At 45.3% G+C, this 22,069-nt stretch overlaps 1 protein-coding gene across 1 annotated transcript in view; it reads left to right on the top strand.

Moving 5' to 3' along the window:
* Positions 1-18,391, top strand: part of LOC128830811 (cryptochrome DASH-like) — a 30,827-nt gene extending 12,436 nt beyond the window's left edge. The window contains exons 9-14 of the mRNA XM_054016596.1: positions 2,202-2,281; positions 3,122-3,181; positions 4,793-4,950; positions 13,692-13,811; positions 15,794-15,970; positions 17,411-18,391. Of these exons, the coding sequence (XP_053872571.1) occupies positions 2,202-2,281; positions 3,122-3,181; positions 4,793-4,950; positions 13,692-13,811; positions 15,794-15,970; positions 17,411-17,521 (706 nt within the window). The 3' untranslated portion in view covers positions 17,522-18,391. The remainder of the gene's footprint in view (positions 1-2,201; positions 2,282-3,121; positions 3,182-4,792; positions 4,951-13,691; positions 13,812-15,793; positions 15,971-17,410) is intronic.
* Positions 18,392-22,069: the final 3,678 nt, after the last annotated feature.

The following is a 22,069-nucleotide window of genomic DNA, read 5'->3' as shown; positions in this document are numbered from 1 at the left end:
CATCATGGCTTTCTTTTTTTGAAATGTACACTTGCATCTAGTTTGTAGACGCGACTATAAGAGGAAATGATTCAGGAGTCAGGACGACTGTTTTTGATTAACATTAGTGTTTCCTGCACCTGTCTTCTGACTGCTGCTGGGCCTCATTTGAGCTTCTGTTTCTAATATTGGTTAGTTGGCTTTGTTAGATTGCATTGGGCACCAAGAGGCATTGGTTGTCTTGTAAGTAGAAATGATCAACAATTATTATTATTACGAGGAAATAATGGTTGCTAATAAAAAGTAATAATTATACAGTGATTTTTTCATCCTTCCCAAAGATGCTGTACAAATAATGAGATAAGTAAGACCAAACAATAATTAACAAACAAGATCATTTTGGAGCAAATGAGATTTCTCATGTCGGTAACTTGGGCAAGATTTGACCCCATATTTGAAATACGATAAAATAAAATCTGTCTGTCCTGCCTTCTTTATCAGCCCTATCACCCTAGTTTCTGAGAGCCTTAACATGCAGTCTGTGGCTTCGATCCTGCAAACACTTATGCATCTGCTTAGCTATTCTGCCAGGAGTAGTCCCGTGGATTTCAGTGGCATTACATGCGTCTGATGAAGTGGGTATTCACCCACGAAAGCTTATGCTCCAATACATCTGTTAGTTTATAAGGTGCCACAGGACTCTTTGTCGCTTTTTACAGATCCAGACTAACACGGCTACCCCTGTGATAAGTGGCATTACTAACAGTCGTAAAGTTAAGTATACTCATGTGTGTTTGCAGGATCAGGGCCTAGCTCTAGATGTGGTTGAGAAGACAGGAAAAAAAATATTGTGAATGTTTTAAAAAAATCTTTTTTCTATTTTTGTGATTTAAAAAAATGTTAGCCAGCTCTCTGGTCAAAAAACCAAAAAGCATCTACAAAATTTATTATCAGAAATTGTCAGTGTTGTTTTTCTTTGTTGAAATTCAAAATTTGGATTCAAAATAGTTTGGTGGGTGGTTTCGTGCTGGCCAAAACTTTAAAAAAAAAAATAAAAAAAGTGACAAATTTCCAAAACTCATGTGCTAGTTTTTTCCTGTTTTTTTCCAATTCTGTCTCTTGGATATCCAAGAAATGTACAGCACAGATACTATAAGGATGAACATTTCCAAGTGTGTGTGAAAGGAAATGATGTAAAAGCTAAACAGATCCCAATCACTGAAATAGGTAACACTGCTGAACACAAAGCATCTGATAAGTGTGTGAGGTTTATTTTATCTTGTTTGCGTGACTGTAGTTCTCTTGTTCAGCATTTGGCAAAGTGTCCTGGCCTATAACCTAAGCCAGACTTCCAGGGAGATCTTGTGAGCAGAAACATCAGATGAGCAGAACATTCGTGACCAGCCAGGGGTTGATGCTGGTCTCAGTGTCCAGGAGCCATGGCTTATAAAACCAGCTATTTGCGCATGGCTAACAGCTGACTTTACATGCCGGGCAACTGTGAGCACCAAGGACTTGATCCTGCTAGTTAGTCAGCACTCCTGAAAGGTGCCGAGTGCCTTCAACTCCTATTGAGGTCCGTGCTTAAACCCTTCCTCCTTCACTAGAGCACTTAAGAATATGTACGTGCTTTGCCAAGTCAGGACCTCGGCACCTCCCAGAAGTGCAGTGGAGATAGGGTGACCAGATGTCCCGATTTTATAGGGACAGTCACGATTTTTGGGTCTTTTTCTTATATAGGCTCCTATTACCCCCCCACCCCCGTCCCGATTTTTCACATTTGCTATCTGGTCACCCTAAGTGGAGAGCAGATTGGAAGTGGTGCTGTTCAAGCCTTGGAGTGGGGTTTGGAAAGGGATCTGCAAACTCCACTCAATGAGGTCTTTTTCTATTTTAATCCTCATGATGTGGCCTGCATCATGCGGGAGGTCAGACTAGATGATCATAATGGTCCCTTCTGACCTTAAAGTCTATGAGTCTATGATAAAAGTCGGGCTGATAGATTTTGTGCCTGGGCTGGTAACATGACCGTGTTTGCAAAGCTGCCTGATTTAAATCAAACACAGGATGTTATTAGTGACTGCCATTAGGTAAGCAGCGGGTGAACTCCTGGCTCGTTTGAAGTCAATGGCAAAGCCCCCATTGATTTCAGTGGGGTCAGGATTTCACCCAGTATTTATATTGATCAAAGGCAAAATGGTGACATGGCTGATGTGTTTTAGGGTCATATTCGAACTCCTGTGGAGGGATTACTTCCGATTTGTGGCCCTGAAATACGGGACAAGGATTTTCTTACTGAAAGGTGAGTTTAAGTAGCACGCTTTGAAGGTGCGTTGATTTCAATTTCCATTCACGTTGCCATTTAATATCCTTGGTGATATCAAAGGGGTTTTATGATCCGATTGTTTGGACCGCGGGCCTTACATAGGCAACTGACCTTGTCTTCCACTTAGGGAAGTTATTATTATTGTTCTAGCACCTAGAGGCCCAAACAGAAATGGACATCCCATTGTGCTAGGTGCTGTACAAACACAGAGTTTCCTGACTGGAACATCTTGCAACTCTGCCAGTTAGTTTAAACCCAACATTTAGGTTTTATTAAGTTTAAAGAATTGGTTTTACAAAGTCTACAGAATGGCATCGTGAGATTTAAAAAAATCAATATGAAGGGAAAAGAATTAGCCTAGGCATAAAGTTCCCTTGCCGTATCTGTACTCCCAGCACTGCAGCCTCATGCTAGTAAGGCAAGAGAAGCAAAGAACGGCACTAACTGGCGGGTTTCCTTTGTCCGTGCCGAGAGAAAAGCAAATAGCCAACGAAGCACAGAGTACAAAGGGAATCTGATTTTTTTAAAATTTTCAGTTGAAATAATCTAGGTCTTGATCTTGCTCCCCTAACCAACGATCCCATTGGCTTCAAGGGAGCAGGAGCAGGCCCAGAAAGTATTTATAACAGGAATTTTGCTTTCGACTCTAATTTGTAATCACTGTGGGTCCCTGAAGATCACCAGGAGAGCTGCTGGGCCTGCCTGATCCCAAACTGTAGTGGCTACTACGGCTTCTCATGTTGTCATTGTGGCTTTGTTTATTCCTGATGCATGTCAGTGCCGCTGTTCCTGACACTTAGTTCATTTCCCCAACAGGACTGCAGGATAAAGAGGTGCCTTGGAAGAAAGATCCCAAGCTATTTGATGCTTGGAAAGGTCAGTCGAAACTGTGGGCCAGGGTCTGATCGCAGTTACGTGGGTGTCAGTCCTGAGGGAAGTCAGCCCAGATTTACACTGGTGTAATGCGGAGCAGAATCAGGCTCTGTAACTTAGACTCTGTTAGCAATAAAGAGCCTTATCTTGACTTCAGTGTGAGTGGAGGATAGCTGGCAGCTATCTGCAGTGAGCACCTCCCGGGACCAGGCCCAAGGTCCTAGATGCTAAAGGCCAAGTTCTGCCCTTGGAGGTATATGCACAGGTAAATGCAATGCATTTTAGTTAGATAGATCGAACCAGAGAGGAAATGTTTAGGCCCCCATGGTCCTCTCTGCTTGCCCAGAAGGCAGCCTGCACCTGCTGACTGTGACTGGGGGAGTGTAAGAAAAGCTCCCAGAAACCCCTCATGGTGTGCTGGGGTATCTATGCTGATCCCTGGGTTCCTCACTCTGCCTGCATCCTCCCCTGAGAGCATTCAGAGGTGTGGAGCAGGACATTGCAGGAGTTATCCAAACCAGAGACAGCCAGGGGATGCTGCTGCGTAGAACTGCTTCCCTCCCTGATCCCCCACGCCCAGTGGTGTGGTGTCTGTGGGGAGGACGTTCGTAGGCTTGAGAGAGAAGATGCTAGCTATGGGCCGGGCCTTTGTATCGGGATTTCCTTTACTTTCATCACTTCTGAGTGGGGGGATGATACGACTCATTGATTCTCCTTCAGCTCAAGTGGCGGAAGCCTGTCTTATCGGAGCTGCAGTTCTGCCCTTATGGAAAAGTCCTATAGAATTTCATAGACCCCGATAACCTCTCCATATTTTTAATCCTTCCTGTAGAGTTTAATATTATGTATGAATATGCCAGCTATAGATTTCTATAGGAAAGTGAACAAACCTATAAAATAGGTCTAATCTGCCCTTAAATTCTATAGGCCTTTAGGAGCCTTTCTTTTCTTCTAGTAAAAAAATTTTTTTGTCATTACCGTACATGAATAGAAAATATAATCATTCAAATTGATCAGTCATCCTTTCACGACTTTAAATCTATGAACTCATAAATGTATACCAATGTTTGTCCTTCTTAACATTAGCCTAATAAATTCACATTTCCACACAAGCAGAATAAATTGTATCCATTACTGTAAAAGAATTTCCATATATCTCTCCTACTAACACCACCTGATTTAACTTGCAAATATATAACCAGCTGCTTTATATGTCCCTTCATACTGTTACCTTTAAAAGACCCATCTGTGTTTGCTCAGTCTCATTGTTTTCTCTTTATTTTGCCCAAATTGAAGACATGGTGACTATACGCTGTAAGATCTGATTGACCCTGGTGTCAGACTATCCATCACCTTCTCCATCATAACGATTTCCCATTCCAAGGCTCCTTTCTACAGAGCCCTATTTAATTTTTATAGAACCCTACTGTTATCATCTCTATTAAATTGTATGGGGCTGTTTCATATAAGAGGGTTCTATCCCTCATGTTACACATGGGTTTGGCCCCTACTCACTTGATCCAAGTAGCTATCCATATATACGCAGCTGCAGATTGACTACAATTGAAAGAGTAAAGATCCTGCATCCTCGCTCTGTGTCTCTTGTCCCGGCAGAAGGAAGAACGGGGGTTCCTTTTGTAGATGCCAACATGAGAGAGCTAGCGGCGACGGGCTTCATGTCCAACAGAGGGCGCCAGAACGTTGCCAGCTTTCTCACCAAGGACCTGGGGTTGGACTGGAGGATGGGGGCAGAGTGGTTTGAGTACCTGCTGGTAAGACCAAACTCAACGTGCGATTGGGGTGGTTTGTTGTTCTCTTTGCAGGTGGCTGACAACAGGCCACCTTGCACGGGCCTTAAAGGAACAGAACTCCCTTTGAGTTCAATACCAGTTTTGCTCGAAGAAGGATCATATAATTTAGTCCGCTCTTGATATACGATTCAAGGACTTCGGTAAGGAAAGCGTATGTTGCCCATAGTGATGGTAAGGCTGCCATCAACTGAGATGTAGCTCTGATGCCTGCAGTGAGAATTTAGATCTTCTAATGTAATGAGAGAGGGAAGGTGGCCTTGTGGATAAGGCACTGGATCGGGACTCAGGAGAGCTGAGTTTAGTTTGTGACTATACCACAGACTCCCTGTGTGACCACGGGCAAGTCACCTGGGGCCTGATTGTCAGGAGGGCTGAGCACCCACAGCTCCAGATGAAGTCAATGGGAGCTGCGAATGCTCAGTGCTTCTGAAAAATCAGGCTCCGACCTCAGTTCCCCCTGTAACAGGGGGATGATACTTCCTTTCTCCCATCTTGTGTCTATCTTGTCTAATGAGATTGCAGGCTCTACAGGGCACGGACTGTCATTCACTATGTTTGTTCAGCATCTGGCATAACAGGGCTCTGATCTTGGTTGGGGCCTCACAAGATAAATAATAATAGAAAATGTTGTCTTATGTTACTGTCGGAGAAAAACAGAGTTCTCACTCTTTTGGTTGGGTGCAGCAAATCAGATACTTTATTATCTCTGCAAATTGCGTGGAGGGAGAGAGCCGAACAGGTCTCTCAACAGGTAAACAATTACAGCAAGCATTTATACCTTTGTTACAGACAATAATGAGCAACAGCTGCGTTTTGTTTATAGATAGGTCATCCTGATAACTTATTTTTCTCACTTATTTAGACTCTAGTCTACATTCCATCTTATCTACACAAGGTCGCAACAACTTCTCACACATTTCTTTCCCACTCGCCTCACACAATCCTCGCTTCTACAAATCTCGCGTTATTAGGATTACAGCTAGCCTGTTCTTGCTCACAGCTAGTCTGTTTGCATTGACATCCCCTTCAAATCCCTGTCAGTTCTTTCTCTACTTCCACATTACCTTATAAAAGCCCCTGAGAGGGAAAGATTAGACAAGGTAGCTAGTCTTAGGGGCTGATCCTGCAAACAATCACTGCCAGCCAGGCATAGTCTTGTAGAATCAGTGGGAAACTCAAAGTAGTAGGCATTATGCCTGGTCACGTTTGTGGTATCATGGACCTTCATGTTTGATGTAAACAGAATGACATTCATAGTCAGAGGCAGGAAGGTGACTTTCTTTTAATCCACTCGCTGTTTAATAGGAGCTTCTGCTTCTCTCAGTCAGCTCCCCCAGAATGAAATCCTTCACTAGCTTTATTGAACGGAGGCTTTTCTACTTTATCTGGTCCTCCTCTGCTCTTCCCTGACCCGGAGCTTGGCAGCTGCTGTAAACCGTTCAGTTGGGAAGGTGGTTTTTCACCTCGGCTTTGGTTGTTTCTGGATAAAAAGTGCCTAAGCCCCACCACACTGAGTCGTATCTGTCTGTGCTGGGCTCATCACCGTGAGACGGAATCTGAGACTGTGAAGTAAACCTCACCCCTGGGGGCTCCTAGGTGCTACAATAATACAGGTAAATAACTATGTTTTATTAGGGCCTGATCTAAAGCCCACTGAAGTCAATGGACAGACTCTCTCTGAATGCAGTGGGCTTTGGGTTAGGCCCTTAGAGAGCACCGCTGCATTAATGCCTATGATTAAAAACACTAACAGTGGGGCGATAGTAACTTCCTCTAACCAAACCCCCAGTGGAGTGATCGAAGGTTTGTATCTTCTCTGAGATTGTCAGGACATCCCATGGGGAGCTAGTGAGCCACACAGTCACACTGCAGCACATTGCCATTTTAACACATCACTGCTCCATAGACATTACAGTGTGCAAGGAAAGTGTTTGCAGTTGTGATTTGCTCACATTAACTCACTGTTGGAATTTACTTGGTGACTTTTTTGTGAGTTATTCCCCCCCTCTTTGAGTGAAGTTAATGAGAGTTGCACCCGCATAATCAAGAGCAGAACCTGCCCTTCGTATATTGGTCTCGCTTCCCCATTGCTGACATGCAGCCACCTCTGGGGTGGAAAACAGCAGCTGTTCTATGACAGCAGTGAGGCATGCCAGGTGGGAAAGTGAATACCCTCTGCAGCTGAATCCACTGAAGGGATGTTAAGTAAGCAGGCATCACTGCAGTTACCCATGTGGGAATTTAGCCAGAACCCTGCCACACTTGAGCAAACTTTAAAAAAATAAAATGTTAACAATGGTCTGATTTGTTTAGGCCAATTTCTAGGGACAGGAGCCAGCTCCTCAAAGGTAGTTAGGTGCCTAAATATGTTTGAGGATCTGGGCCAAAGGCACCGGAGAAATAGAATAAGCATGTATTTTTGGCAGGTTAACTTGACGTTAGTGTAGGGGTCCATATTGAAAACTCTGGCTACTGAAGTCTTCTAGACAGAGAAAAGGCAATGACTGTGTAATGAGGCCTACTGGCCCTTTAAGAGCACAGGGGGGCCAGAACAGCCCATTCCAGGTAGCTGGAATGAACAAAGGTCCAGGAAATGGCCTTGTAGTGGAAGAGAGGACCTGGTCCTGGAGAATTATAGTTGGAGGGGGGGAAAAACCCAGGGCACTGTCCCTTTAAGGGCCCTGGACCAGAAGCCCTGTAGAGTAAAGGGGAAGAACTCCCTTCTCTCCAGCCAAATGAGAGGCACTCTCTGTAGGTGGGCAGTGTATAGACACCCATCTCCCTCAGCACAGGGGATTTTTTCCCGTGGGTGCTCCAGCCCTGGAGCACCCACGGAGTCGGTGCCTATGGCTCCTGGTAGAAATGACTAGAGGGTGACTGTGAAGGACAGATGCTGGCAGGGGCTGAGCTCTGTGTGGGTGGCAGAAGGTCAGTTGGTTGCAATGCTGAGTTTAGTTTTTGATGTTAAGGACTGTGTGGCACAGTTTGTGGTCATTAAGTCAGCCCCAAAGGTGGCTCTCCTCAGAAGAGAGACTGTGGAGCTTGTGAGGGGCCCTGAAGAGAGAGATCAGAGGGAGGGTGCTGCAGGGGGACCGCTGTCCATGAGGGGGTTCGCAGTAAGAGGCAGCCGTGCCAGGTGGTATTGTCAGCTTCCAGCCAGGGCCGGCTCCAGCATTTCTGCCACCCCAAGCAAAAAAAAAAAACCCGCGATCGTGATCGGCGGCAGCAATTGGGGGAAAAAAAAAAAAAAGCTGCGATCGGCGGCGGCAGTTCAGCGGCAAGTCCTTCACTCCTAGAGGGAGTGAGGGACCTGCCGCCCCCGAATTGCCGCAGGTGCCGCCCCTCTCCCTTGGCCGCCCCAAGCACCTTCTTGTTAAGCTGGTGCCTGGAGCCGGCCCTGCTTCCAGCTACTCCACCTTCCCCTGAAGGCATTAGCCCATTCTAGTGAATCCTTGGCATCCCTGCATAAGGGTGGTGACTAAAAGCCAACTCCCAGATACCACCAAACACTCATGAAAACTGTTTAACTGCACGTGCCTCCCTCCCCCCCAGTCATTTCCTGGTACGCTTCCCTTCGACTCTGACCCATCCTCCAGGGGCATTGCTAAGAGCACAGTTTCACTTCGGTAGCAGTGTCTCTTATCTACATTTTTTCTCACCAAGCTGAGTTATGAAATCTGGGGCTGGGGAGTTGCTGATCTAATCTGTGCTGGTTTTGGCCCCAGAAGTTAATGGCACGGACGTGGGGAGAAAAAAGAAGTGAGTTCTAATGTCATTCTTCCTTTCCCACCCCGCCAGCATCATGTGTCTGGCCCATCGGCGGTAGCGTGGTTGCTGCTAGCCAGGGCAGAGTGTGGCTGGTATCTTACAAAACTAAGGCATGGCTTCCAGGCCTGTCGTCTACAGATGAAGAAGGCGTTTCCTAACTAATGCAGCAACTTTGTGCTTGCTTGGTGCTGGCCCCCACAATGCCGTTGGCTTCACAGTGACTTACAGGAAGCTTGCAGCTACAGTAGACACAAGCTTGGCGGCAGCCTAAATTTCCATGGTTCACTTCAGGCTTGTAACACAGCGCCTTGAGCTGTGAGGCTGGGCTGGGCCAGTACTTGGATGGGAACTCTGCACAAAGCGGGGTTGGTGACTCAGTTTGGTGGCCTTTTGTGTCCTGTAAGTCAGTGCTGACCCGGTGTCCCGGATGCTCCCTCTTTCAGATGAGCCTAAAAACCCATGTCCTGAAGCCAAGCACATGGCCCTAAAAGCACTGGTGCTTTTTGAAAAAGGAGCAGAGTTAGCCTTAGTGTCCTGGACAAATTGCAGTTTGAATAACTACAGTCTGCATAAATTCCTGCTGCAGTTTCAGGATATATATGGCATTCTGGCATTCTTCACTGCAGGGGAAAATGGGGACTGTGGTTTCATTATCCCCCAGGGTGCTGCATTTCAGTGATGGATGTGTGATTCTTGTATGCAACGTGCGAATTATGTGATGCATTTTGGGATCCTTTACTATGAAAGGTGTAGGAGAACTAATTTCCCACACCCACACACAGCTTGTGGTCAGAACTGTACTGTGCATAAATCATGGAATGAATAACCATAATAATAGTTGATGATATCTGGCACTCGGTAGTGCCTTTCATTGGGGGCTCTCAAATCACTTTATGAGGGTGGGTAAGTCCTGGCATCCCCATTTTACAGAGGGAGAAGTCAGATGCAGAGAGGATGAGTTACTCACCCGAAGCCTCACAGTGAGTGAGTAGGAGAAAGGTGAATAGAACTCAGGAGTCCTGGCTTCTATGCCCTACTATAACCGCTAGATAGCATTGGCTCCCTTCAATGGAAACTTGATTTGTTTAGCATTCAAATCTTGTGGAGAAGAGAGGATTCTAGCATCTTGCCCTCAAAGGACAGGGGGTCTGGAATGAACCATCCTAGGAAGGAGATTTATGGGTTACTTGTCTTTATTTATATAGATAATGTGCCCCAAGGAACAAATTTTGCAACGCCTCCCAGCTTGGTATCATCCACAAGCTTGCGTCTGATGAAGTGGGCATTCACCCACGAAAGCTTATGCTGCGATACTTCTGTTAGTCTTAAAGGTGCCACGGTACCCTCTGAAGCTTTATAAATGTTGTCTCAATGCCATTCTCAAAATCACTTCTGAAGATACTGAATAGAACTAGACCCAGGCCAGATCCCTGCAGGACCCCACTCAATATGCTTTTCCAGCTTGACTGCGAACCATTGATAATTACTACTTGAGTATGGTTTTCCAACCAGCTGTGCACACATCTTATAGTAGGTTTGTCTAATCTGTATTTCCCTAGTTTGTTTATGAGAAGGTCATGTGAGACAATATCAAAAGCCTTACTAAAGTTGAGATACATGACATTTACTGCTTCCCCCTATCCACAAGGCTTTTTACCCTGTCAAAGAAGGATATTAGGTTGGTTTGACATGATTTGTTCTTGACAAATTTATGTTGATATAACAGACTTGCGTCTGAAGAAGTGAGGTTCTTACCCAGAAAGCTTATGCTCCCAATACTACTGTTAGTCTTAAAGGTGCCACAGGACCCTCTGTTGCTTATGTTGATATGTTACTTAACTCTAAGAGTCCTGTGCGGATACAAAATTTGTATCCACATGCGGTCTGCAAAAATGGTCCGTGGATATTGTGGCTATAAAACAGATATCCACAGATTTGCAGGACTCTAGATACAAAATTTCCATCTGCATCCAATCCACAATCCGCGAAAACGGTCCCTGGATATCTGCATCCATGGATATAAAGCAGATGTCTGCGGATTTGCAGGGCTCTGCTTATCTCCTTATTTTCTAGGTGCTTACAAATTGATTGTTTGATTATTTGCTCCATTATCTTAAGCTGACCGGTCTATAATTCCCTGGATTGTCCTTATTCCCCTTCTTATAGATAAGGATGATATTTTCCCTTTTCCAGTCCTCTAAGATCTTTCCTGTCCTTCACAAGTTCTCAAAGATAATCGCTAATGGCTCAGAGATCTCTTCAGCCAGCTCCTTAAGTATTTTAGGATGTTTTTCATCAGGACCTGTCGACTGGAAGACATTTAACATATCTAAGTACTTCTTAACTTGTTCTTTCCCTAATTTAGCCTTGGATCCTTCCCCACTTACACTGATGTTCGCTCTGTTAGTCGTCCCATCACTGCTAACTGTTCTTTTGAAAATTGAAACAAAAATGGCATGTAGTGCTTCGGCCCTTGCTGGGTTTTCTGTTAGTGTCTTTCCTTCTTTATTGAGTAATGGGCCTCCCCTGTCCTTGGTCTTCCTCTTGCTTCTAATGTATTTGTGGAATGTTTTCTGGTTGCCCTTTATGTCCGCACCTAGCTTAATCTTGTTTTGAGCCATGGGCTTTTTAATTTTGTCCCTACATGCTTTTTTTTTATATTCATCCTTAGTAATTTGACCTAGTTCCACCTTTTGTGTGACTTTTTAAAGTTTCCCGTCTTCGAAGATCTCCTGATGAAATCAGTGTGCTCTCTTACCATACTAGGGATCTCTCCTACACATTGGGATAGTTTGCTCTTGTGCCCTTAATAAAGTCTCTTTAAAAACCTGCCAACTCTTCTGAACTCTTTTTCCCACGGGATCTTACCTACCAATTCTCTGAGTTTGCTATCGTCTGCCGGCTTGAAGTCCATCATCTTTATTCTGCTGGTTTTCCTCCTGCCATTCCTTAGAATCACGAACTCTGTGATTTCATGACGGCTTTCACCCAAGCTGCCTTCCACCTTCAGATTCTCAACCAGGTCCTCCCTGTTTCTCAGAATCAAATCTAGAACAGCCTCTCCCCTAGTCACTTTCTCCTCCTTCTGTAATAAAAAGCTGTCTCCGGTGCATTCCAAGAACTTGTTGGCTAATCTGTGCCCTGCTGTATTTTTCCAATGGATGTCTGGGTAGTTGAAATCTCCTATCACTACCAAGTCCTGTGCTTTGGATGGTTTTGTTAGTTGTTTAAAAAAGCCTCATCCACTACTTCTTCCTGGTTAGGTGGTCTATAGTAAACACCTACCATGACATCACCCTTGTGGTTTTACCCCTTTTTATCCTTACTTTTAACAAATCTGCAGATGTGCAGAGCAGGGTAACAGTCCCAGGGGTCACCTTCCCGGCACCTACACGCCAGCCCCAGCCAAGGGGGAGTCTCCCCGCCACGGTCTTGGGGGAAAGTGTCTGTTTCACCAGAGGATGGAGGGAGAAGGGTGTCGTGCCCTGGACTCTGGAGAGGGGATGTACATGGGGAGGGGTGTAGACATGGCTTCTTGCAGGCAGTTTAAACTGCACCAAGGAGGTGTGGTGGGAATCAAGGAAGCGCTGGTGAATGGGGGGCTCTGGGTGTGTCCCTAGAGGACAAGGGTGATCCCAGATAGGGGACTGGATGTGTTCAGGAGATTCCGGTCTATAGAGGATCCTGGGTTGTGGGTACGATGGGATCCCAGGCCATAGAGAAGGTATCTCCTGAGGTGGGGGAATCCCAGGCTCTGGGGGCAGGTGTCTCAGGGGATACCGGACTCTATGCAGCGATTCACCGTGCGGGGCTGGGGCAGGGCGTGCGGGGAGGTGGGGCAGAGGCTGCCAGAGCCCCTGGGATTGGCTCACTGAACTCCAGCCCCTGCATTTGGCAACGCAGCTGCTGCAAAGTCCTGTCCTGGCCGCCAGAGGGAGAAGAGCTGGGGGGAACCGCAGCCCCAGCGCCGCCCAGGGTAGAGCGAGATAGCAGGTGCCCGGGAGCAGCCTCTCTCCAGCAGTGCTGTGGAGCGAACTGCCAGGCAACCTGGGCACTGGGTGTACCAGAGTCTGCTGGGATTGGGGAGGGGGGGTGGTGGCTCGGATGAGCTATGGATTTTAAATGCTGCCTAAAGGGCAGTGAGAGACGTGGTGGGTCCCGGGGGCCGTTGCGCCCCCCGTGGAGCAGAGTGAGTGTGGCGCTCCCCGCTGTCACTCACTGCTCTGGATGCTACCCCGCCTGCTGGCAATGCATACCTCTGCACTGCGCAGGGAGCACCCCCCAACCCTGGGTGCCCTGGGTGGTGCCCTGGGTGGTCCGATCGCCCCCATTGCCCGCCCCTAAGGCTGGCCCAGGAAAAATCGGTCGTTTTCCACACAGCACTTACATTTCTTTTGTTGATAAGTGGGGGGCCATGGCCCCTTTTTGCCCCCCTGGTTCCAGCACCCCAGCTAAGACTCACTTCAGGGAGGGAAACTGAGGTAGGGAGTGCTAAGTGCACCATGCTTGGCCAGCAGGGAGTGCTGTGGGACAGCCACACCCTATGACAGGGCCAATCAGTACCAGGCCTGGGCTACGTGCAGATTTTGTACTGGTGTAACTGTCATGTGGGTTTGTTTTTGTTTTTTTAAACCTGCAAATATTTCAAGTGGTGCAACCCCTCCCACTTCCTGGTATAAAGGAGCCTTACCTCAGTATAACTTGTTCCCCTTCCTATACAGGAATAGCTATACTGGTTCAAGCACCTTTACACTGCTATAACTGTGTCCACATTAGGGGAGGTTGTACCACTTTAATGCTACTACATAGTGTTGTGTGGAGACAAGTCCCAGATCCCAGAGCAATGGCTATCTCCACAAGATTTTCCTCCCTCTGCCCTTATCTTTCTGAGCAGCAGACCCAGCCCTTCTTACTGGTTTTCATGTGTGTTTAAGGTGGATTATGATGTCTGCAGCAATTATGGAAACTGGTTATACAGCGCTGGAATTGGAAACGATCCAAGGGAAAACAGGAAGTTTAACATGATTAAACAAGGCCTGGATTATGACAGCAACGTAAGTCTCCTGGTGAAATGTCCCAGTGCTACGTCGCTCTCTTCCTCATCTTCCCCCTCACTTCGCCACAGCAGGTAACAAACCAAAACTCCAGCGGTTATGGAAATGGCACATAAGGTTTTGATTTGACTTCACAGTCACCTGGGTAAGATTTTCAAAAGTGTGGACCTGCAGTTACCCTTAGAATATCAGGGTTGGAAGGGACCTCAGGAGGTCATCTCGTCCAACCCCCTGCTCAAAGCAGGACAAATCCCCAGAGGTTTTTTTTTTTAACCCCAGTTCCCTAAATGGCCCCCTCAAGGCTTAAGCTCACAACCCTGGGTTTAGGAGGCTAATGCTCAAATCACTGAGTTATCCCTCCCCCTTCTTGGGGCTTGACTTCAGTGGGAGCTGCCTGGGGGCTCAGCACTCTTGGTCACTCATTTAGGCACCTAAATATGGATTTAGGTGCTTACCTTTAAGCCCCCAAGTGTGAAAATCGGGATTTACTCATTTATGGATCCTATTTATTTATTTTAAAAGCAGCCAGATTAGGCTCCCTGAAACCAATGGTAATTTAGTTTGATCTTCATTCTTTAATGAGCAGCGGTTGAGTTTGCCAGAGGGAAAAGCAGGTGCAGCTGCACTGAAGTCATAGGGGTATGCTCCCGTGTGTGACCGTGCCAGCATCCCCCAGGGTACCCCCACTGGCGTGATTATTGGCTGGAATTGTTTTTTCAGTGCTCTCTTCTCATCAGCGGGGAATCCGGCCGTCTGTAACAGTGATATGTTAGCCCCAGTGCCACTTAGCCTGTCTCCTCTGACGAGCTGCTTCTCCGCTGAGTGGAGCTGCAGAGACGGAAGAGTGAAATGTGTTTAGGAGACAAATGTGCATGATGAGCTTATAACAAAAGAATAGCCAATCGTTTGCTCAAATGCTACGGAGACAGGCAGCGGTATAAAACCCTATGAAAGCGAATGTGTGTATTGAAACAGTGTTACAGTCTGAGCAGTTTATATTCAAGCGGGTGCTGAAGAAAACTGAATGCAATAAACGGCCCCAGTGAGCAGAGTAGAAGAAGCTACTCAATAGACGCTGCTGCTAGAAAAATCCCTCGGACTGCAGGCCTTTCCTGATTAGTGGTGAGGAGGGCAAGAAGAGATCTGGCATTCAGAGTCTGTTACCTGGCTCGGGAAGTCCGGGTCTGTGGCTGTCCCCATTACTAGCATTGCGTTTAATGACCATTTCCCCAGGTAACTGTCATATCGTCAAGACATGGTGCAATGTGTTACTCCAACACAGGCCAGCTGCATGGGAAACACAGAAATGAATGATGGGAGGGACGGAGTTGATCACCTAACACAGTAATGCACCCAATAGTGGGTTGAAACCCACAGCCATGAGATTAAAGGACAGTTACAGTCAGTTTTCCCCTGACCTTCACCTTGTGGGGGGAAGAGGGGAGAGGGGCGATCAGTCTTCCCTTTCATACTCCTCCCACTACTAATGAACCAGAGTTATGGAGGAGATTAACTCAGCCCCCACTCCATTCCCCAGCTTCGTGGTGTCCTGGAGAGGCTCCCCTTCCTGCACAGTAGCAACCCTGACTCCTCCTGTGTCATAGCAAGGGAGTGGGGCTTATTTCTGGTTTAGGGACAGAAGCTCCCAGGGACTCTAAATACCCCCAATTGAAGCTAATGGGAGGTGCACGTATTTGGTATCTCTGTAAATCAGGCCACCTACTCAGATGCCTACATATGGATTTGGAGGCTTAACAGAAGGCTCCCGGGTTTGAAAATGTTGGCCCTGACATAACAGTGCCTCCATTTTCCCACCTGAAAAATGGGGCTAATGTGTCCCTGTTTCACAGGGCTTCATTCTTTACGGTTAATAAAGCGCTTTCCCATCCTAGTTTGGAAGGCACTGTAGGAAGTCAGATTATTAATATCCTGCTCTATTGGTGTGAGTGAATCCCCCTGAACACCACTGTTTCCATTTGCAGGGAGATTATGTCCGACTGTGGGTTCCAGAAATACAGTGTGTAAAGGGAGGGGAGATACACACTCTCTGGGCACTGAGCAATGCAGCTCTCTCACAAGCTGGGATAGCTCTAGGGGAGACCTATCCACTGCCAGTCGTCCTGGCCCGGGAATGGAGCAGACATATCAACCAGAAGCCTGTAAGTACTATGAAGTTCCAACTGAGCTAGGGAGTTTATTGTTTCTTGCTCTAAATATGGGTATAAATTCTGCAGCTCTCTCCCATTTACACTTGAGAAATAACTAGAGAACTGGTTTAATCCACATCATTGAAAGGGTCCAGGACTGGGCACAACATTAATTTTGAATGAACACTTGATATCCATGTAACTGGAGTGTGAGCTGGATTCTATGTTATTCTGACTTGTGCATCTATCACAGCACTGCTTACTAAGTTCTGGTCAGTCTGTGCCTGTGCAACCCCATTGAAAGCCATGAAGTTTCACAGATGTCTCTGAATGTCTAATTTGGCCTGCAGACACCTTATGATAGGTGACTGTGTATGAGGAGAAAAGAACCCAGCTTGATTCTCAGATCCCAGGAGGAGTCTGTGGGGCTGGCAGCTAGCAAGAATACCTTTTGGACTTGTAAACGGAGCACATCTGATCTGGAATAAGAGACCCATTAAACAGGGGACCACAGGAGGCCATTGGTACTAACATACTTTTCAGAATGGATCTGCCTTTTAGAAAATGCAGCAAAACTAACAAAGGGCTCCGTCTTAGGACTGAGTGCTGCCAACTTCAATTTGCTGACCATGCTGCTGCTGTTGTGACCCCGTAGCTGTATATTTCATCTCACAAGTTTTCATTACTTTGTTCCCCTACCTATATCTCTTGTCGCAGGACAGTTTGATTCTGTAGTGTAATAAACCAAGTGCAAGGATGAAACTAGCCTTCATGTAGGGTTTGGGTACCGAGGGCCCAACTCCAAATTTCTCACTCAGGCAAAACTCATGACATTAGTGAGATCCTTTTCCTGAGTAAGGACCTCTGGCTTTGGCTCTGAGAGTTAGAATAATCAGTTCTCTTTTATTTCAACGTGCAGTCGAGATCAGACAATGACTGACTGTCAATAGCTCCTTGGCTAGTGGCGCTTGCTTGTGGGAGGAGAGGGGAAGGGTGATCATTTTTCAACATGAACATTTTAATCCAATTTTTTTTTTACTTTTTGTAAAGTGAGATGGGAGTCACATTTTAGCTCTCTCCCCCTCCTCAGCATGCTTCTAGCTATCTCAGGAACTTCTGTGCCCCTATCACCATAGTAACTGCACAATCACTAATGTATTTTATGTATCACAAAACCCCTGTGAGGTAGGGAAGCACTATTCTACTGAGGCACAGAGTGACTTACCCAAAGTCACACAAGAAGTCTGACAGAGCAGAGAATTGAACCTGTCTCTAAGCCAGCATCCTACCCACTGGATCATCCTTCCTCTCTGCTTCTCATCTGGCTAGAGCTGCAACATGTTACCCTTTTTTCTGATGGCTGTGAGATGTCTAGGTTGCTTTATAACATAAAAAACAGACTTTCTTTTAGCTTCAATCAATAACTTTCACTGACCTTCTCTCAATTAACAGAACAAGAGAGACCACCCTCCGAGGGGAAGGAAAGATCCCTCCGACACGCCAAGGCAACACAAGGACAGAGGGATGGACTTTTACTTCTCTCGCAACAAAGATTTATCGTGAAGGCAGTCCCTGCACTTCTGGAGAAGTGACTGATGTGGCTGCCGGCTGAGCACTCCAACTGACAATGGTTACTATTTATGGCCAACTTCTCTCTCATTAATATCTAAGTAAACCAAAGGTGACATCCTGGACACATTGAAGTCAATGGAGTTTTGCCATTGACTTCAACTGGATCAAGATTTTGACCTCTAATCTTTAGGAAATGGTTCTCTTTATGAGCCAGCTAATTGGGATTCTGAAGGAAGCTGAAGTTCTTGGTCCTTTGTACTTTAAAGAATCCCATGACCCCTTTAACAAGAACAGAGGTGTTAACCTTGTATTCTGGCCAAATTCGAGTGGGTGGAAATTACACCACTGAAATGCCCCTCAAAAATCAACTGGATGTACTAAGGCCAGATTCTCAGCTGATATAAATCCGCATAATTCTATTGAAACCAGTTAAGCTATACTGATTTACACCAGCTGATGTTCTGACTTGGTATTCTTCACTTCCTGCTTTAAACTGTTGCTGTGAGCTGTTAAGCAGCTAATGTGTTCTGTCCCAGAGATGGGTGATGAGTGACTGGATACACTAATTATATATGGGGATCACTTAAGTTTGTAAAGTGCTTTTAGTTGAAAGGGGCTTCATAAGTAGTAATTATTAACCATAACGATAGGGTCATCTTGGTATTGTCAAGTGGTCTGACTGCTTTTCCAGTGCCTTTGCTTTGTACTGGGGCTTATAGTTATTGTAGCCAGATTTCTACCTCGTATTACAGGCTGGAGAAGGTGTTCACTTTTTTTATATATTGGAAATGTGTATACTGAATGTGCTTAAGCTAACGTGCCTTAGGGTGTAGAACTTAAAAACGTTGATCCATAATACAACTTGAACCTTTGCATTGGAATGTTTTTACTTTCCTGATTTCCACTCTTCTGATAGAGATCAGAAGGCAGAATGACTGATCTGAGGTGCCAGAATCCTGTTCTCTTTGACTGTATCCTCCATAGTGCTTTAGAAAAAATAGGTTCACCATGGAATCTGATGTGGGGTCACCGTGGTAGTTTTGTTTGCCTGTGGCACCAGCCTGAAGGTTTGATGCCATATACAGCACACAGATCAGTTTCAAAACATTGCTCTGTGCTCAGTAACGGCAACCAGTCCTATTCTGGGTCCATTTTAAACTTCCAGTTCTTGTCCAAAAAGTCTTAAATGGTTTGACTTGGTTGCTTTAGAGCAGTGGCTCTCAACCTTTCCAGACTACTGTACCCCTTTCAGGAGCCTGATTTGTCTTGCCTACCCCCACATTTCCCCTCACTTAAAAACTACTTGCTTACAAAATCAGACATAAAAATACAAAATTGTTACAGCTCACTATTACTGAACAATTGCTGACTTTCTCACTTATAACCGTATCATTATAAAATAAATCAATTGGAATATAAATCTTGTACTTACATTTCAGTATATAGAGCAGTATAAACAAGTCATTGTATGAAGTTTTAGTTTGCACTGACTTTGCTAGTGCTTTTTATGTAGGCTGTTGTAAACCTAGGCAAATAGCCAGATGAGTTGATGTACCCCCTGGAAGAATCATTAAAAAGGAGATAGAGAATAAGAAGGAGAATATATTATTGCCCTTATATAAATCAATGATACGCCCACATCTTGAATACTGTGTAAAGATGTGGTCTCCTCATCTCAAAAAAGATATACTGGCACTAGAAAAGATTCAGAGAAGGGCAACTAAAATGATTAGGGGTTTGGAACGGATCCCATATGAGGAGAGATTAAAGAGGCTAGGACTTTTCAGCTTGGAAAAGAGGAGACTAAGGGGGGATATGATAGAGGTATATAAAATCATGAGTGATGTGGAGAAAGTAGATAAGGAAAAGTTATTTACTTATTCCCATAATACAAGAACTAGGGGTCACCAAATGAAATTAATAGGCAGCAGGTTTAAAACAAATAAAAGGAAGTTCTTCTTCACACAGCGCACAGTCTACTTGTGGAACTCCTTACCTGAGGAGGTTGTGAAGGCTAGGACTATAACAGGGTTTAAAAGAGAACTGGATAAATTCATGGAGGTTAAGTCCATTAATGGCTATTAGCCAGGATGGGTAAGGAATGGTGTCCCTAGCCTCTGTTTGTCAGAGGGTGGAGATGGATGGCAGGAGAGAGATCACTTGATCATTACCTGTTAGGTTCACTCCCTCTGGGGCACCTGGCATCGGCCACTGTCGGTAGACAGGATACTGGGCTAGATGGACCTTTGGTCTGACCCAGTATGGCCGTTATGTTCTTATGACCTCTGAGCACACCCAGGATTATGTGTATCCCTGGTTGAGAACCACTGCTTTAGAGAGCTCCTTCCTCTCACTGTTCCCTAGCATGGCATCTTCACTCCCCGAGGAGCCCAGATTCAAACATGTTGAGTCTGGGAGCAGGGCACTCTCAGTGGAGGGCCCTTGGTTGACTCTGGAGTTCATTACCACCAGGGAACAGATTGAGCCACAGCTCTATCTATAAAAAACTGCTCTGCTTTAAACACCTCAGTTTAAAATCAATCTAATTAAACTGGTTCAAACCCCTCATGTAAAAGCCTTTAAACCAGATAAGCCCTTGCATAAACTGGTTTAGCGTATATTGGTAAATTACGGACTTAATCTAAACCCATATGTATGTTTCACACATATCCTAGGTTGAATCCCTGCTTTAAGTGCTAAATGGAACTAAACCCTAACTATGGAGCCATGACTGGCACCTCCATAATTAGCGACGGTTAAACCAGTTCGTGGGCATCTACACTAGAGGCTTGCACCAGTTTAACTAGAACAATTTTTCAATTGACTTAATTAAACCAGGGCACTTTCCTAGTATGGGCAAGAACTAGGGCCTAGTCTACACAAAAAAGGTTTGACGTAGCCATAATGGCAAACCCTCCTAGTAGACATGCAGCGCATACTGGCAAAAATTGCTTATGCAGTATAGCTTATACTGGTTCCCGTAATCAAATAAGCTATAGCCAGTATGAGCGGCATCTGCATTAAGGCATTTGCCGGTACAAAAATGATATGATAGTTTAATTGACTTGACTATACTGGCAAAATGTTAAGAGTAGACTTGGCATAGGTCTGGTAACCTTTAGGGCAGATTGCAACATTCATCTCTTTTCCCCAAACTTCCTCCTAACAAATGAATTGTGTAGCCGCTCCAGCCACATTGCTCCTGGAAGTAACCAGCCATGTTTAACTTTGTATAATTGGCCTTATCTGAGGGGAGGAGAGTTTAGTTCCTTTCCCAGGAAGACCCGAGGCACTCTACCCGCTGGCAGTGGCGTCCCACCTTTCCAGTCTGAGGGCTGATTTCATTGGGAGTTCTGTCTGAGGCCAGGCCTATACTAGAAACTTTTGCCAGTCTGGGAATGTTAAGTGGGGGGGGGGGGGTGATTTATTTTTTAAAAATTTTGTGTATGACATTTTTATCCTGCCAAAGCCCTAGGGCCAGATTCTTAAAGGTATTTAGGAGCATAACACCCATCAATTATCACATTAAGAGTCAGGCATTTAGATACCTTTAAAAATTTGGCCTCTACCATAGACAGAGTTACACCAACATAAAAGTGCTTTTGCTGGTATCACTTATTTTGTGTGCAAAATCATACGTTATACTGGCACAGGTCCCTTTTTTTTTTTGTAATGGGTATAAGCTGCACCTAGGATCTTTTGACAGCATAGCTGTGCAGGAATAGCTCTACTGGCCAGCCTTTTTCCAGCATAGACATGGCCTCAAGTAAGTGGAGTTGACAGGGAATTAATGCTGTAGATGTGAGAATGCCCCCTCATTGGCTGGAACCCAATCCTATTAAAATCAATGGGAGCTGAAACGGGCCCAAAATGACAATAAAATTATTTGACAAATGAGCAGGAGCATGTATGATATCTTCAGTTGCAACCTTGTACGTGGAATGCTATCACGACAAGCTGTTGGATATGTATATTAACGTTAATTGGATGGTCTGTTCCAAACATAACCTCCATTTTCACTCTAGGAGAAACGTTAGATGTAGTGAGGGGATGAGGAAGAGAAGTGGATGAAGAATCACAGTTAAGACAAAGTGTAAATGACGTTAGTGAAGACGCTTGTTGCAGAATCAAACCCCCGTATGCTCTGAATGTCACATAGTTGTTCTGAAAAAAAACCCCACAACACCACACTTTGAAATTTATCTTAAACTCTGATTAAAGTACAGTGTATTCATTATGGAGGACTCAACTGGTACTGGTCCTAAGGAGCTTGCATTTTCTGCCAACAATGTAATTCAGACATAGAAAGCATCAAGAAGATAGATTTAGCACACAACAGCACAGGCTTTTTCCTATCTCAGGTTTTTATTAGAGTGCATTGTTGGTGGGACCTTCCACCCAGATATCTCTGTGGGGATGGCAAGGGAGCCCATTATTGAGACGATGGCAGCATGGGAAGGTGTGTGTGTGTGAGAGAAAGAGAGAAAGAGCGCGAGCACAGAAACAAGCTAACCTGAAGTCAGGGAGTAATAGACCGGA

The sequence above is a fragment of the Malaclemys terrapin genome, chromosome 2 (assembly GCF_027887155.1).
Source record: "Malaclemys terrapin pileata isolate rMalTer1 chromosome 2, rMalTer1.hap1, whole genome shotgun sequence".
Lineage (NCBI taxonomy): Eukaryota > Metazoa > Chordata > Testudines > Emydidae > Malaclemys > Malaclemys terrapin.
This window is presented reverse-complemented; position numbering and strand designations above follow the sequence as displayed.